The following is a 19191-nucleotide window of genomic DNA, read 5'->3' as shown; positions in this document are numbered from 1 at the left end:
AATTATCAAAAAACTTTGCCTTTAAAAGGAAAATAAAAATTATAGGTTGCCTTTTATACATTGTTAGAGATAGAGAAAAGAATCATAAAAAAGTCTCTTTTGTCCCAACTGCTGCTATGTCAGATGCTTTACAATAAAAATTAGAATCAAAGGGTTGGTTGTCTGGTATATGTTACTTTACATAATTTCATGTCTAATTAAACATAAAGGTTATTCTGTTATGTATATAAACCATCCTGGGACCTATTATAAGCTACCCTGTAAAGGAAAACCCGATCGGTTAAGCGGTTAGCGAGATCTTTCGGTACAAACATACAGACATACAGACAAACACACATCCTGTTACTTTATTATAAGGATTGTCCCAAATTAGTGATTATGATGACTTTATTGATTTAACTAATTTCTTAACAAAGCAAACAGGAGTTCGGGCCTTAAAAAAATTAATTCTTCATTCGATAAAGTTGAAGTCTTAGGGATTTTAAGGAACAAGGCAGTGGGCAATAAATCTATAAACATCTTTACCTTAACTATGTTAAACAAAATTACCCTTTAAGCAGATTCAAATTATTGAAGAAAATTTTTTACACTAGTACAACTAGTACAACTCAATCAAAGTTTTATATAACCCCAAAGTTTTAAAGATTTAAAGCGACTAAATGATATAAAGTGTTTTTAAATAATTTTTAAACCCTTTTTAAACCATTATTTTAGGTTAAATTAGGTTAAACGCACGAGTATCTAAAATATAAAGTATTTCTATACAGGTTAGGTTAGATATGAATATATTCAAATAAATTCCCCGCAGGGGTTAGACATTTAAATAATAAGATTGTTTAAAATTGGCTAGGTTAGGTTTCCCCTCCGATGTTGGTCCACTCCGACGTTTGTCACTCCAGCGTTTGTCCTAGAACCTTATTTTATTAGTTTGTATTAAACGCATTGCCCTATAAATTAGTCCTTCAGCAATCAATAATGACAATTATAATCCCTTTAAATCTAAATTCCATAAAAAAAATATTTAAACATCAGACTCCAAGTTTATATGAACTTTAAACATGGAATAGAAAAACTATTCTAGTGTGGCTTTGAAACTTATTAATATCTGCTGGATTAGAACCGGTTCTCAGACGTACTGAAAAATTATTTAGTATCGTATTACAGCCAGCTTTCTACATATAAGAAAATACAGAAAATAGTCCGTGCCTTCGGCCTCTTAGGGCCAGCATAACTTTTTAATCTTAGAATTTTATTTTAATATCCACGGAAAGCTGTCTGTAAAACGATGCGATAAAAAAAAATTATTAAGCCTTTATTGTGGAATATTGATACAGATTACCAGATTATCATGTACTCTTGGTAAAGTAAAACTTGCAGCTGGCTAAAATAACGTTCCACCCCTTATAAACTCCATCCCCACCTCTCCGACTGGCTGAACGATCTGACCAATATTGACGACAATTTTTCTCCTGTCATAATATCCACATATTCTATATCCATATTCTTTTATTCAACTGGGTTTAATATAAGTTAATCTAAATTATGAATATGACAAAGGTCCCCTTGAATTCTAAAATTCAAAATACTTTGGATTTAGCTATAAGGAAAAACAGAGTGGCCAAATTAATAAAAAAAATCTAACTTACTAAAAAAGGGCTCTTTATTCTTTAAAGCAATACAAAAAAATAAAGTGACTATTTCTCTAGGAAGGGTTGAGGTACCCTCACCCCAAAATAGACCAAACCATGCCGATACACATAAAGGGCTTCACTGTAAAGGAGAAAGGTTAAGGTGATATTTTTCTGTAAAAACAAACAGATAAGATAAAGACAGACACCCAGACAGCCTCTATTATATAAGAATACGGGGTAATATACCTTTCTAAGAAATATAAGAGAAAAAATTGACAAAAATTAATAAATACTAAATGAAGAACAGGTTATTTTATCGACAGTTATTTTAAATAGACGTTTAAGGTATGTTTATGTATTATATTCTGCTGATTAATGAGCATCTACTCTATAACTCACTTGGTCCATCAGTCTCTATGTAAGACTCTATCATTTACAAAATACGGTATGCTGGAGTGAATGCGAATAAAATAATTCATTACTGTAAAATTTTATCTAAGAACATCAAGGTTTTACCCTGGTTTTCAGAATAAATGTCTATGTTCATTTATATGGATCAATTAGGGTAAGTTGTCTTTAGACCAATACATAATAAACATTTTTTTCTTTTCTATTATTTTAGGTTTTTGTTTGTCCGCTAATATCTCGCTGACAATTTACACCGATTAGGTTGTTAATTTAGGGAAGATTTACATAGGCTATCTTATTTTTTAAAGTCGTAAGGAGGTTTTAGGCTATTTTTATGGCTACTTCCACCCTAAACAATGCTAGGGGCGCAACAGTTGGTAAAAGAAAACGAAAAGAGATTTTAACAAAATAGGCCAAAATAACAAATGAGTCAAAATAACTTTCATTTTAAGTATTTATACCTATATACTTAACTTTAGCATTGAGGCCATTAAATGTTTCATTAAGGCAAAACTTTCTACAGTAATTTACAAGGGGTTGGGGCTAATCACAACCCTAACAGAAGAAATTTAAAATAAACTGCCTTCTCCCCCCCCCCCCCCAAATAATTAAGACGAATTAGCCCCTACCTCCGCCCCCTAATTTTATAGCATCCTAAAAACTACAATATAAAAAAATCTAGGTTTACTCTATTATTGTGCGTAAATGCTAAATCAGCGTTTTTTTACTGGAAAATATATTACATTAGAGAAAAAAGATCTACATACACATTATACTTAAAAACCATACTTTTTATGTATAAAAGTTGTTAGTAATAACTAGCGGCTGCTTCCATTCAATGAAAGGGAAGGTTTGTGAAATAGCTTAAAACCATCAAATGACTAAAAATAAAACATTAAATAGCTAAATTTCAATCTAGGACCTATGAAAAGCTTCCCTAAAATAAATAAATAAAATGGTTTATAAATTTCTATGTTTTTTATCTGTAGGTATTCAACTTTATTTCAGTATATTTTTTCATCTTAATGAATATTATTGTAAGAATATGCAAATTAGATTCTAAATATTTTTAAAAATCTAACTTAACTCTAAGAAAAAATTCAAAACTGATTAATATCCGCTGGATTAAAACCGGTTATCAGCCACATTGAAAAATTATGTATAGCATCGAATCACAGACAATTTTTCCCGAATTTTAAAAAAAATTAAGACCAAACCAGTTTTGTTAGTCCCGAAGGTTTTAATCTTTTGATTTTTAATTTTAACATCCACGAAAATCTGGATATAATTCGATGCGATAAATAATGATTATCGTATAAATATCCCTTAAATTTAAAAATTACGTGAGAATAATTTATATTGTATTGTCCTATCCCCTTATCCCTAACTATGAAGGAAAGGCAAACAAAAAGTTGGACAAGAAATTCACTTTTTTACTCCTTTTTTTCTCAAGTTTTGACCATAAGGATACTTTTAATATTATTTCTCGTATTCATTCAAATCCGGTGGATAGGAACCGGTTCTCATCCATACGAAAAAACTATGTCTAGCATCGTATTATATCTAGCTTTCTACGAATATAGAAATATACAATCATAAGATTAAAACTAGTTTTTTTAGCCGGTGACTTAAAAAGAAGGGGAAAGGGGGAGGTAGTTTTGTATCAAACCCCTGCGGGACCTAATAAACCTTAGCCCCAACCTACCAGTATACACTTTACACAATATAACCTAACCTAACCTGAGATATAACATGGACACAAGCTTTATGTTAGATGTAAGGCACAAATAGTAGGGGAATGCTTTGGCCCAAATCATAATACAAAGTTAGGACTTCAAGTTGAGAATCGTGCAATCAAAAGGTTGATTGTAGAATATATTTTACTGAACTCATAAACAATATTCAATAAACGACGACGTACGACGAACTTAAGCTAAAAAGTAGCGCAGCAACTATAAAATTGACTTACTTTTCCCTTGCTTGACTGTCTGAGGGTGCCCCAGCACTTTTAGATTTATACATTTCTCCCTCTCTGGTCATTTAGCAACCTGCAGACCAACATGCGTCAAAATTATTAGAATATTTGAATATTAGAAGATTTTTAAAACCAACTTTTCTACATTTATGGTCTGTCCTTTCGTGCAGAAATTTGGCATGTTTAAATTGTTCTATCGATTTCAAATTTGCATGATAATTCCTATACCAGTTAGGAACGACTAAGGTAGCTTAGCAACTCTAGAGTCCTTACTAAAAAGAACGTATGTCCATTTTAAGCATGGTGATTTTACCTTATTTAAAAAAATACAATATAGGATACAAGTAATTGTCTTATTATAGTGAGTTTTAAGAAGGTGATTCCTAAGACGATTAAGCTCAATGCATTAAGTGATGTATCTCTATGATCAATTAAATGTTCGTTTGTCTGTTCGCTTTTATAGATATTGTGGTCATCCTTGTTTTTATAAATATGAATTTTTTCCCTACGCTGTTAAATTGTAAAAGAGAAAAAAAAACGTTAGTTATTTTAATAGAAAATGCTGAATAACTCAAACGCTAACCATTAAAAATTTTTGCTTTTATTTTACTTAATTCTCCTAAAATTAAATAATTTTGAACAATGCCTTATATGGAACATTCAGTCAAACTTTAGTTTCTCTGTCCGACAACAGAGGGCGCGCGCTTCCCAGCGCTAATCTACACACTTGAACAGCTGGTGGTTTTAGTTTCGCGCCAAAAAACAGCTGATCTTAGCTTTTCCCGAATGAAATCAGCTGATCCCGGGGCCGCGATGACCGCTCACGGTCGTGACCGTTCAAAGGTCGTTGGGTGATTGTTGACTTCTGGTGGATTTTTGGTCACATTTGGCTTTCCTGAAAAGTAAAATAGATTATAAAGAATAAAACATAATTATCAAGGCGTCCGTATGTCTTGTTTACTTATAACCCCCTAAAATATTTTTTCTTATTTACTACATTTTTATAGTTTTCAAATCATAAAAAAACTACATTATAGATTTTCAAAATATAAAGCAAAATAATACATTTCTGGAATAAAAAAAATAAATTATAGGACGCTGTAAGGAAATCTAGGTTTTTAAATTTATAAAAAAAAATAAAAACCAACCTTATGTTTTAATCTTAAAACAATATAACATACATAGGCAAAATGATAAAAAAGGAGTTTAACAATGTAAGAACGTCGAAAAAATAAAAGTCTTTGATGTTTTTGTACTCCTATCTTTAATACAAAGTAGAACGATGTTTGTCTGTCTGAAGCTTAAGATCTCAGAACTCAGCTTAAGAACTACTGAACCGATTCTTCTCTACTCTTCAGAAACACACCCCCCCCCCCCCAAAAAAAAAAAAATACAAAAACTATGTTGTCGAAATCAACCCCCACCCTTCTCAAGTGCACCTATAGGCCGGTAGTACATTATATAAAATAAAAAAATAAAGTCAATATAAGGATTTCCCAAAACAGCATGACCTTAGTTTAAGATTTTCCAAAAAGGATTTACTTATAAGGCATAAGAGATTTCCAGAATTACTTAAAGCAAATCTTAGTTTTTATTTTAAAGAGAAACAAACAAATATTTGTCTTTAAATTTATGGTGGAAAGTAGTTTTCTGCGTTTACACCGCTGTTTCTTCTAAATTAAAGCAAGTGTCAAACGATTCACTATGGGGTGGAAAACCTTGAGGGGTCAAAAAAATAACTTCAAGTTTTCTAATTTCTTGGTTGAAAGGAATGTTAACAGCCCCCTTCTGCACGCCAATGATTCCAGATTTTTTAAAAGAGAAGCTTTTCTATAATTATAGTCGGTCCGTCCGTCCCTCCGTCCGTTAAGGATAGCTTTTTTCGCAAATTTAGGCACGTTAGAATTGTCCTATCGATTTCAAATTTTGTATGGTGATCCCTGTAGTAGTTAGGTACAATTTAGAAAGCATAGCAACTCTATAATCGTTACCAGAATGTCCGTACGTCCATTTTCATGTTGATTTTTCACTTTTTTGACAACAAATTTTTATATGATCTATTTATCTGATTGATCTGATTTTTGGTATACTGATTCCTGGGACAACAAAGTACAATATCATAAGCGAGGCAACTCAATAATCAAGTCCTAAAAATGTAAGTTTGTACTTATCTTGCATATTATATTATCTTACATCAAGCAATTTTTCAACAAATTTACTTACAATTTTGCTTTGGCTCTCATACATTTATATTCTGATTATTCAGTTCTGAAACTCTTCAAGTGTTAGTGCTCTTTTGTCCAATCAATTCAGAGCTTCGCTTTTATGGATGTTGTCATCCTTGTTTTTTTATAGATTCTCTGTACTGGTTTCGCCCGTACATAAAACAGTGAATACAATTTAAGTTATTTATCGCATCGTATCATAGACAGCTTTACGCGAATAGTAAAAAATATATAATTATTTCCAGTTTTGTTAGACCCGATGGGCCGAAGGCTTTGGATAAAAAATGGTCTTAATATTATGATTTTGTTCATAAATCATTCATAGAAATTGTCTATAATATGATAGGATACATGATTTTTCAGTATGGCTTAGAACTGGTTCTAATCCAGCAGATATTAGGCGGTTTCAATGGTATATTATAAAAAAGTTTCATATCAATGTTATGGCAATCATTATTAGTATATTAACAATCAATAAAGATCAATTAATATAAATTAACAAGATATACAATTAGCATTAATTTTTAAGTATACCAATCAAACCAGCATAAATTTAAAAACAGAAAAAAAATAAAATTTAAAAAGTCCGCTAGTTATCTTTCTACTGTTGTGTCAGAAATTGAGTGTAAACAGAGGTGGATTCTTTAAAAAATTAGGGTAGCTTAGTGTGGCAAAATTGTTTTTGTAAAAAATCCTCCAAAATCTAATAAAATACTACAAAAATTCAACAAAACCTTATGTTAATAACCCTTTTATGATTTTATTTAATTTTTGTAGACTTTTTTATGCGATTTTGGAGGATTTTTTTGCAAAAATAATTTTGCCTTACTAAGTGGCCCTAGTTTTTTAAGAATCCACCTCAGGTGCAATTCATTACATTGTACATTGTTAACTTACATCGTAGGTCGTGCAATCAAAGAGTTGTTTGTTGGGTGTTACTTTACATTTTGCCCCGTTTGATTGTAAAAAGACACTACTTCTCAGATATTTTTAGTAGTGACTTTGTCTGTCTGTCCATCCGTCCGACACGCTTCGAGAGAAATGTGATTAATTTTCGGCTCCTGTTAAAGATAGACTGCTGATTTTTTTAATAGTGAAGATACATCTTACCAAAGAGCATTTAATATACAACTATATTTTAGTCTTTTTGGGAAAAAATTATCATGTAAAAAGTATTAAGATATACAATTTTTTTTATGTTATAGTTAGTTTATTTAAAAAGCTGTATCTATCAATTTTATTATGCAAAAAGAACTACTTTTTGTATGTTTGTTAAGATCTCACAAACCACTTTAATCTTTTTGCTTTCTTTTTTGCACTGTTTTTATGAAATACCTTTTTAACACCTTATAATTCATGTTATAATTATAAATCAATTATCAGCAATTTAGGAGCAAACAAATTAGCAATCAATTCTTTTTTTCAGTATGGCTTCGAAACTGATTATTATCCGCTGGATTAGAACTGGTTCTCAGCAATACTTAAAAATCATGTCTATCATCATATTGCAGACAATTTTCCACGAATATAAAAATAAAAATAATAAATTTGGTTTTGTTAGCCCAGGCCCCCGGCCCCTTAGGACTAATTTATCATCTTAATATAAGCTGCCTATAATACGATGCGATAAATAACTATTTTCATAACTTTTTAGTTTTTAGAGACCTATTAGTGCTTTCTATTTTATAGCATTTAGAACATGATCAACTTTTTGTAAAAAAAATATATTATTGAATATTGATTCTTTTAGTAGGTTAAGTAAAACTTAAGAGAGCCCTGAAGATACAATTTAGAGCAAAGGCTAGAAATATGTTTTTTTCTTCAAAATTCAAAGAAAGAGTGGAGGGGTTTGGTGGCAAAAAAATGTTTTAATGAAAGCGCTGACCCAAAAGACAACACACCTATAAATAGTATAATATTTCTTATGCTCAACGGAGGGGGGGGGGTAGAAGACTAGATCACAAAAAAAGCAAACTCTCAATTTTTGCAAGAGGGGGAGGGGGGGGGGGGGGGGCTAACACTCTGCTACACATCCTACAAGACTGTGATTTTAACAAAGAAATTTGGGCCCATTGAATTTTTTTTAGATTTTTGTAATTTTTTTTTTTTTAGATTTTTAGTGTCATTTAGTTTTTTAAATCCGCTAATTAAAAAAAATTAAATTAAATTTCTCCAGTTATAACTATTTAAAAGTCTTAACACACGAGCTATTACCTATCCATTTATTCTTGTAATAAATAATAAATTAACGTATTAATTATTTATCAACGTAGAAATGTGTTAATTTATTAGCAATTTAATTCAATTTATTTAAAATGATAATAATGTATTCTTTTGCAATATACAAGAAAAGTTAAATGATTCAAATTAATTGAAATTAAAATACAAAAACATGTGAGAACTGTCTAATCAATTTAAAACTTGGCAAGATGATTCCTGTAATGATTAGGTACAATTTAGTAGGCGTAGTAACTATATAATAATTTCCAGAAAGTCTATATGTCCATTTTACTTATGTTGATATAAAGCTTATAAGCCAACATTAATAAATATTGAATTGTTTTTTGAAATAATGATTTATATTAAGATTAGCCATGACGTTATTAGAGAATCTTGTCTCTATGATCAAGTTACTATTCACAACCTTAGCCGTCCTTTTATTTGATGTATATAATTTTGTGTTACACTTTAATACCTATTATTTTTAAAGATTATTATTGTTTGTCTAATGGTTAAACTATAACCATTATTTATGTCAAAAACACTTTAAGTCGTAATAAATTTATTTTAAAGTAAAACAGGACTAGTTTAACAGAAAATTAAAATTCTTGATTATTCTGCCTTTGGTGCCTTAAAATTATAGGGTTCTATATTAATTTTAGCGCTATCGTACACTCCCTCCATGGTAAACCAAAACTAATCTTCTAAAGGCTTAGTTTTTTTTCATGAGGTATATAAAAACCCAACTCGTTATAAATCCCATTTTTATGTCTGTTCTTTTTTAAGGCCATAGGATAATTTGCTCTTTAAAAACAATTTTCAAATGCCTAAAGTTTTTTTTATCAATTTGTGACTTAGGCTAAAACCAAAGCTTTAAAAAATTAGGACAGGTTTCCAGTTTCATTAAACGTCTAAGGTTTACTTTTTTCCTCATTAATTTGTGATCTTGGCTACTTAGTACTTAAATACGAAGCCTTTAGAATAAATTCGTTTGGTGTTTAATTTTAAATTTTTTTAATTTAGTGTAATGGAGATGAAAAGCTTTTAGGAATATAAAAAAATCTGCCGTCTATCTCGAATAGAAGCCGAGAAATTCACGGCTAAATAATAGTGCCTTTGCCGATTGAGTTACTGACATATTGAGTTATAGAGCAGCTTTGCAAATAAAAACATCATATTTACCTTTAAAACAAACTTCAATGTTATTAAAGCTGTAATTTTTTTCTTTAAAAATTAAGAAAACTTCTAATAACTTTATTTGTTTTAACTAAAATGAAAATCACATTTTATAGAAATCATTTCTTTTTTAAGTCACTTTTATTCTAAATTATATTTATAAAATTCACCGATTTTGGTTATTTTTGCTTCACGTTCACTTGAACCATTATCAAACTTTTAAAATTCATATTTATATCATTTTTAATATTTATATTTATATGTAACAATTATTAAAAACACTTTTTTTAATACTAAAATAGTTGTAATTTATATTTATAACTTTATTTATATACAATTGTTGATAGAAATCATTTTATTTCATGTTTGAAAACGCCGCATCTTTTTCTGAAAATATTTTGTGTATTATTTTATTTTGGATTCTAAAACTTTGTTTCTATTCTGTCATAAAGTTGTGTGTAAGTGTAAGTGTGTGTGTGTGTGTGTGTGTGTGTGTGTGTGTGTGTGTGTGTGTGTGTGTGTGTGTGTGTGTGTGTGAATATAAATGCACATATAGACACACACACATACACACACACACAATTTGCCGAGGAGTCCTTCCACTGTGTTACGGCATGGTACATACTTACATACATCAGAGCCGTATCAAACTGGGGGGATATCTTATCTGAAGAAAAAATATCTTGACTATATAAATTCAGATTCCATAAAAAAAAGTTTATTACAAAAAACGAATTAAAGTTTTTGAAACAAATAATACACTGTTAACATTCTATTTTCAGTTTTTAAAGAGATAACTTTGGGTTTTCTTATTTTGTTACTAATAAAGTATTGGTATGCCTCCAATGTAAAGACCTAGTTTCAGACTGCACCTTCTTTGGAAAAAATGCAGGAAAATGTAAAAACTTAGTTTTGGTTAAAACTAAGAACAATAGGAAAACAATAATTAATGGTTAATCTGCTCACCTATCCAGGGTACCACAGCCCAAGACCTAGCCCTTGTGGTGAATCATGCTCTACCCAAAGAGTAAAATAAGAGATATACAATAATCAATGTTGAGAGTGGTGTTGAATTTCTTCTATATGGCTGGGATTCAAGCTGTAGTGCCCTGTGGTGGTAAGTAAATTTGTCGCTCAATATTTTAATGATTTTGTAATTTCACATGCAAAAACTGGATGATGTTTGGAACTGCAGAGTCTATATTGAAAAATATGAAATAATTGTTTCTTAATTAAAACAAATGGATCATGGAAAGAGAACAAAGTAGTAGTCGTATTTTTACAGAAGCTTTTCTCATATTTCCAACACCTGTTGAGGGCTTTAACCCTGCTGGGCCTATTTTCTAACTATTCAGGGCAATCATTGACACAGCCCAAAAGTGTGGAAAATTATAAATTTTTGCTGCCTCAAGACTATAATAAACATTAAGATACCACAACAAAAGTATTAGATTTCAACCTTTCCCAACCCAAAAAAAAATTACTGTTTCCTGCTATGGTAAAAAGACCATTAATTTTATAAAATATTTCAGTATTTGAATATAATAGGAAGAAATCGACATGACAGTATGATATACATTGATACAATGTGCGCATTATTAGGTTAATTCAGTTATTTTAGGTTAGGTTAGTTTAGGTTAGATTAGATTAGGTTCAACTAACTTAATAAAAATTAACTTTCATTGATGCGTGCATGCCGCGTAACTTCTCAAATAGTTAATCATACCATCATACAAATAAAACAAAACAATCTTATTTGGCGAATATATTTATAGGTGGGAGAAACCAATATATTTCCAATGATTGGGGGGGATCAATCACCTCTTTACTTTTTACCCCCTAGGAAGATATGGTCCTTACTTTAACAAATATAATTTGTATATTAGTTAGAAAAAAATGTATCCAAATAGATAAATAATATGGCGCTGACGGCCCCTAGTCAGCTGTTGGTTCCATTTCGAGGATTTCTCTCCTCTTGTTCTTACTGTGTGTGTGTGTGTGTGTCACCCATCTATTCCTCTGGTGGTTGGACCACCACACAGTGTTGCCATATTATTTACTGAAAAAATAGCCATTTTATTTTATATGATAGAGAAAACCCTGTATTTCTTATTTTTCAACTCTGTACCATTCCAAAGTTTATAGTAAATAAAATTATTTTTTGGCCCTTTTTTAAATTTTAAAAAAGTCAAGCAGACGACATTGTTTATTAGTGTGTAATACACCCCCTTTAAACAGATACTTATCCGCTCCCTTATTATTACCCCCGCCTATTTCCCTCCTGGGCATGGGACTTTCAAAGATAGAGGGGGTAGGGGGGCAGGGAAGGGAGGGGTACTTAGGACCCGGTGTAGAACTTTTTCACTCCTAACAAGGTTAAAGATCATTTTTACATTCATTTAACATTTTTACCTAAGAAATTAATAGAAAAATATAATATAAAAGTAATTGATTTTATTTAATTATTAAAAAAAGTGGTAAGATTGTTGTGAAAAGGAAATGATAAGTTATATTATAGTTATACGCTTGTTTTAATGTATCAAATTCCATCTTTAACATCCCCCTTTCTCCGCCCCCATCTTTTTCTCCGGCTCTCATCTCTCTCTCTTCCTTCCGTATTTCCTTCCCCTCTAACAAGGATAGACATCCTGCTTCCCCCTTTTTATGGCTCTTATTATGGTATGCGATTGTTTCCGTAAAATCACATTGTTAATTCATTCAAAACAGCTAATTTTAAAAATAATTTTCTTTCTAATTGCTTCACTCTTGACATAAAATATTCCCTCTAGATTTTTTGGTGCTAGTGTCTACGCCCTGAAAGACCTCTAGGGGCCATATCTCTTTGGGGATAGTGGTAACCTTCCCCAAAATAGTTATAAAACCTTACCATTACCTACAGAGAAGCCCTACTGTAAAGGAGAAACATATTGGTCATGTGGTTAGCGAGATCCTTAGCGGTATAGACAGACACACAAACATACATTCTGTTGCAAAAATTTGTCCTCTTGCAAATATAAAGCTCCGATGCGCGATTATAATATTGTGGGGAAGTGAAGGAACCCTTCTTATTATATTTGTAGTTCTCTCCTTTAATAATGTTGCCTTACTCTATCCTTATGGCCCCCCCTCTGCACAGGACTGTATTTTCAAAATATATTTTGAACCTATTCATAGACGTCCAAGGGTAAGATAAATGTGGTGTTTACCCCCCTCAATTCTTGAAATTTTTCATTTCACCCCTCTCAAAATTAAGAAATAAATTAGATTACCCCTTTCAATCCTTAAAGTAACCCTTCATTTTACCCTCCTTAGAATTAACCCATTAGTGCCGAGCGCCACTTTTATGGACCGATCGAGCTGAAAATTTCAGGGAAGCTTTGTTATGGTAAAAACGGAATTACAATTTTTTTGTTTTGCTTTTGGCGTTTTTTGGTGCTTTCCCCCGGCATTAAAGCCCGGTTTTGTCCTAAATACCCGGTTATTTGGCCCAAAAAATTAAAAATGTAATTTTTGAATGTCCAAAGTGAGTTGTAGAGTAGCTAATACTACGATACAATCCATAATTGAAAACTACATAACATCATGTAATTGATAGAGCTACAACTAACATACAAAACAATTTATATCACATTTAAGATTTTGGCTATAGGTACCGCCCTTTTCGGTTAAAAAAGCCCATTTCCTAGAAGTTTTAAAACTTTTGATATTATATGTGGACGGGTATCTTTACTCGCGCCGAGCAGGGCAATAAAACTAGCAGGTATCTTTACTCACGCCGAGCCGGAGCTATATAGAACGTAAAAAAATGATAAAAAAAATCATATAAAAAATAATAATTTGTATAAAACGAATTCACAAATGAATGTAGTTTCCAATAAACTTTAAATTTCACGAAACAAATCACTAACTTTACTTCATAAACAAAAAAGTTAGGAAGGGTATTTTAAAATCACCTCGTTTTTCTTGGTTTTCAAATTTTGTTGAGTTATACTGGCAAACGGAAGTAAGCAAAACTGCCTGCTCCAGGGGGAAATGAAAACCAGGTTAGTAGAGGGGGGATTCATACTGAGAATGATGCAATCCTAAAACTGAGAACCGTTTTTTTTCGGCATTTTCTGGAACCGGGCGTTAATAGCCGGTTCGTCACTAATGGGTTAAAAGCTTGGACGTCCATGCTCCTGTTGGAATTAACATATTTAATTATGTTTTTTTAGTATAACAAATTAGACTACCAATATACATGTATATAGAACATTGGAGCCTGGTGGGAATATAAACCTTCAGACATTGCATTAATTTGGCCCAGTGAAACAAAATCATTGAAATTCATCAAATATTCATCAACTTTTTTCTACATTAAAATCATCATGCCAGCGACATGCACGTCCCTTCCAAAATAGCACCAATTTAGATGAATTTAGAAATGACTTTTCAATGCCAGGTCATTGTTGTGAAGAAATAAAAATGTCCATGCCAGTTCATCTTTTTACAGAAATAATTTTTAATTAGTGTTCTAGGACTTCCACATGTAAGTGATGACATAAAAAATACTAAAATACCAAATCAGTGAATTGTAGTGTCACTAAAATCAGTCATTTTATGATAGATTCAAATTATAAATGAAATAAGATTTTTTTCATTATAAATGAGTGTAAAAAAATCATTAATGTTTAAAAATATTTCTGTCATATTTTCTTATAGCATAATAATTACTCAATTTTAAACTAATTCATTTTTACTAAATTTTTTCCAGTTTTAAAAATAAGATTTGAGACATCTAGCGAGAATTTTTCTTACTATGTGATATGCCCAGTTTATCAACAACTTTTAAAGGTCGACCATTTTTTTCTGTAGGTCAACCTAAACAAGTACAACCCACAAATACCTTTATAGAATCGGTCAACCTAAAGCTTCTATAGGCGGACCTAAAATTTCCAGAGGTCGACCTTTGTCTTTTGTGAACTGGGCTATAGAAAAATATAAAGGCTCAAATTTTAAATGATAAAGCATTTTGATGACAAAAAGATTTTCTGGCAGTATTGGGTCATTTACAATGAAAATTTAATGCTGTATCATTTATTTTTCATCATTCAATGATAAGAAGATTCTCGGCATCATTTGGAAAAGTCAAACATGAAAGTTTAATGCTGTGTCAATATTTTTTCAACATTTGACCACCCAAAAAAGTAGTAGAACATAGTTAATAAAATCTCTAAAACATCAGAAGGATTGATTCCTTTAAAGCCTCAAATTTTCTTTATCTCCATATAAAATTTGAAAAATACACTCCTTTTCAATGTTTTCCCTTTTCCCCGGTGCCGGATAATCTTTCCCCTCTCCTCCCCATCCCCTCTCTCCGCTAGTTTCCCGGTATCTCACCCCACCCCCCTACAAACACCTTTACTCCAAACATTTGCGTTGCTTGCACCAAGTGAGACAACTTTTTTTTCTCTTCTCCATATGAAAAAAAACAAGGACAATTATGTCCATAAAAGCGAAGCACTGAATCAGTATGACAAACAGACATTAACACTTGTATAGTGTCAGATCTGGATAATCAGAATATAAATGTATAAGAGTGGAAGTAAAATCGTAAGTAAATTTGTTGAAAAAGTGCTTGATACAGGAAAATGTTTATGGACATTCTACATTTTTAGGACTTGATTATAGAGTTGCTTCGCTTAAAACATTATAGTTTGCTGTCCCAGGATTCAATATACCAAAAATCAGATCAATCGGTTAATTAGATCGCATAAAATTTGTTGTTAAAAAGTAAAAAAAATTAACATGATTAAAATGGACGTACGGACAATCTGGTAATGATTATAGAGTTGCTACGCTTTCTCAATCGTACCTAACTACTAAAGGAATCCCCATACAAAGTTTGAAATCGATAGGATAATCATGACATGCCAATAACCAGGGTTATTAGGTTAAGTAACATCTATCAGACAACCAACTCTTTAATTGGACAATCTTTATCTCAGAATTCCTAACTGTGCATGGTTTATGAGTTGCGCCTCTTTTTGGCCAAGGCATTCCCCCTAATTCTAGCTATTTATGTCGGGCACCTTCAAAGTAGCAGTAGGCACCATTTTTAACGTTTTAACCTCCAATACAACAAGAAAAATCAGACATTAATCTTCAATAGCAGCTGTCAATGTTTATTTGTCATAGGAATCTGTACAATAAATATTAGACATTTATCTTCAATAGAAGCTGAGAAAATCAACATTGAGAGAAATTTTCATCTTAAGCACAGTGTCATGGAAGGCCATACGGACAAAGAGAGTTATAAACTGTCGATGCTTATTTGTCATAGGAATCTGTACAAGAAATATCAGACATTTATCTTTAATAGCAGCGGAGAAATTAGCAATTGTTAGAGAGAATTTCCATCATAAGTACAGTGTAATGGAATGTCACACGGACAAAGAGAGATATAGACTTGATGCTCATTTGTCATAGGAATCTTCACAAGAAATATCAGTCATCTATCTTTAATAGAAGCTGAGAAAACAGCAATTGTTAGAGGGAATTTCTATCATAAGAACAGTGTAATGGAAGGATACACGGACAAAGAGAGATATAGACTAAATGCTTTTATGTCATAGGAATCTGTACAAGAAATATTAGACATTTATCTTCAATAGAAGCTGAGAAATTAGCAATTGTTAGAGAGAATTTCCATCATAAGTACAGTGTAATGGAATGTCACACGGACAAAGAGAGATATAGACTAAATGCTTATTTGTCATAGGAATCTTCACAAGAAATATCAGTCATCTATCTTAACCAGCAGCTGAGAAAATTGAGAGAATTTCTATCACAACCACAGTGTTATGGAAGAACATACGGACAAAGCAAGTTACAGACTAGATGCTCAAATATCTATTCATATGCCTCATGGTAGACAGACACACAGACATTTGATATTATAGAGTAGATTCTCTTCTAAAAAGGAGACTAACAAGACAATAAGATCCATAAGTAGCGCAGCAAAAACAAGCTCAAAACATTTTTTTTAAATAATGAAAATGTTAAATGAAAATTATTTGTACATACTACAATTTATACAATATATGATTATGCATGTTTCTTTAATTTTTTATATATATCCCTATAATAAAGTAAAAGGAAGGATCTCGCTCACCGCTGAATCGATCGGGTTCTCCTTAACAGGGTAGCTTCTCATAGGTCCCGGGAAGGTTTATAACTATTTTGGGGGAGGGTACCACCACCTTCCCAAGTGAAATCACCCCTAGAAAAAAATCACCTTTCAAAAATATTTAAATATCTTTAAAACAAAAAATTGAAGAAAAAAAATTGGACCATCCCCTCAAAAAAATATTTTTTTTCTTTTATAAAAATTTTAAATACAAAATGTGATTTGGTAATGAACTACCCCTTCCTCAAGTGCATCTAGAGACCTCTAGGGGGCGTAGCCGCTAGTGTAATATAAAGTGAATCTCCTGAATTAGACAGAAGGACGTAAAGACCGACTTATACTTGCTCTACTAGGGTAGCTTCGCTACTAAAAACTTAGCTCTATCTATTACATATCTTGCTCTCTTTATACATCTCTCTCTCTCTCTCTCTCTCTCTCTCTCTTTCTCTCTCTCCCTCTCTCTCTTTCTTACTCTGACTTTTTAACTTTTTTACTTATAAACTTAACTCTTAATATTTCAAAAATTTAAAATAATTTATATTTTTTTTCAATTTTACCGAGCAAAATATGTTCTAAATAGATCAGTATCTCTCTACATGTATGTCTGTCTGTCTGTCTGTACACAACTCAGATATTATTTGTAAGTTTACCAGGTTGCTTAAAGACGAGGTTTCATAAAGTTGTCTTTGAGTTAAAGTTTCGAAATCATGCAATTTATACCAGAGAGAGGGGGGACAATGGGCTGTTTATTACACTAGTCCCCAAAAGTTTTATAATAACGTTTTCTTATTCGTTGACTTAAAAACTTTGGGGACTTTAGTAATGATTTGTTAATTAGGTTGAGCTTGTACAAACGTTTCATCAACTAATTTCAATCTACAGAAGGTGTATTTTTGTTTATCATCATTGGGGATGTACATCAACTTATCGGCCATTGTCTTACCCCTTTAGATCCCTGAATATATACAAAGAGCATATTGTAACCATATAATTTAGGAAAAACTGAAGATCCGTCTGTCCGTCCGACAAAAAAAATAATCCCTAATCGTCAAATGATATCTGTCAACATAAGTGAGTAGTTATACAGTCATTTGACTATTAATGTGTCAGCCATTACCACTTTTTAAAAGCGAAGCTTTTCTGTAATTAGGGTCGGTCCGTCCGAGACAGATAGCTTTTATTCGTTAATTCAGGCATGTTAGAATTGTCCTATCGATTTCAAACTTTGCATGGAGATTCCTGTAGTAGTTAGGTACAATTTAGAAAGCAGACACTATACAAGTGTTAATGTCCGTTTGTCCTACCGTTTTAGTGCTTTGCTTTTATGGATGTTGTCATCCTTGTTATTAAAGCCATTCAGTCGATACACACCATTGAAATTTCATATAGATGGAAATAAAATGCCACACGTTTTGACAGAATACTTGAATCGTGGTGAAAAAACTTAGGGATCTAAAGGGATAAGACAATGGACGATATATTGATGTACATCCCCAATGTTGATACACAAAATTACCCCGTCTTTACATTAGTGGTTGAAACGCTTAGACTATTAACTTAAAAAAAAACAATCAAATTTCAATAAAAGTTCCCAAAGTTGTTAAGCCACTGATTAGAAAATATTAAAATAAAACTTTGGGGACTAGTGTAAGGAACAGCCCAATGACCCCTCCCTCACTAGTAATAATAACTACAACTTCAGAAAGAAATATAAAGACTGTCTGTCTGTACTAAAAGATCTCGCTAACCACTTGACCAATAAGGCTCTTCTTTTAAAAGTTGGTCGGTCTGTTAAGTGGTCGAAAGTGCCCCCCCTCTTCTTCCACCTTTTTCATTTCAAAACAAAAATTTTTTAGGGGGATATCCCTTCAATTGAATTAAATGTTCGTCAGTCATGTTTAACCATTTGTTATTGAAATATTTTTAAAGCGAAGCTTTTCTATAATTAGGGTAGGCCCGTACGTCCGTAACGGTTAGTTCTTTTCGTTAATTTAGGCATGATAGAATTGTCCTACGATTCCTATGACAGTTAGGTACAATTAAGAAAGCGTAGCAACTCTAATATTGTTACCAGAAATTCCTTACGTCCATTTAAAACAGGCTGATCTTTTAACATTTATGTATGATATGATTAATATTATTCATCTGATTTTTGGAATAATGATTCTTAGGACAACAAGGCAAAGTTTAAAAAGCGAGGCAACTCTACAATAAAAGAGTTATTGTTCGATTGTCCTTCCTTTAGATTAAAGAGTTTCTTTTATATGGATGTTGTCATCCTTGTTAATATATACATATATTTGTCCATCCGTCAGATCAATATTAAATCCCCCTGATTTTACCCCCCGCCCCCCCTCCACCTATTCCCCTCTGACGATGACAGATCGA

General features: G+C 31.7%; 1 protein-coding gene across 2 annotated transcripts in view; it reads right to left on the bottom strand.

The window, feature by feature from the left end:
• The window catches only part of LOC145305855 (uncharacterized), a 42071-nt gene extending 31984 nt beyond the window's left edge, over positions 1–10087 (bottom strand). For both annotated transcript variants that reach the window (XM_080147681.1, XM_080147682.1), the window contains exons 1-3: positions 9642–10087; positions 4661–4909; positions 4009–4087 (exon numbers count right to left, since the gene is read on the bottom strand). In XM_080147681.1, the coding sequence (XP_080003807.1) occupies positions 4009–4079 (71 nt within the window). In that variant the 5' untranslated portion in view covers positions 4080–4087; positions 4661–4909; positions 9642–10087. The remainder of the gene's footprint in view (positions 1–4008; positions 4088–4660; positions 4910–9641) is intronic.
• Between the last annotated feature and the right edge of the window lie 9104 nt (positions 10088–19191).

The sequence above is a fragment of the Acartia tonsa genome, chromosome 14 (genome assembly GCF_053477335.1).
Source record: "Acartia tonsa isolate MP-2025a chromosome 14, ASM5347733v1, whole genome shotgun sequence".
NCBI lineage: Eukaryota > Metazoa > Arthropoda > Copepoda > Calanoida > Acartiidae > Acartia > Acartia tonsa.
This window is presented reverse-complemented; position numbering and strand designations above follow the sequence as displayed.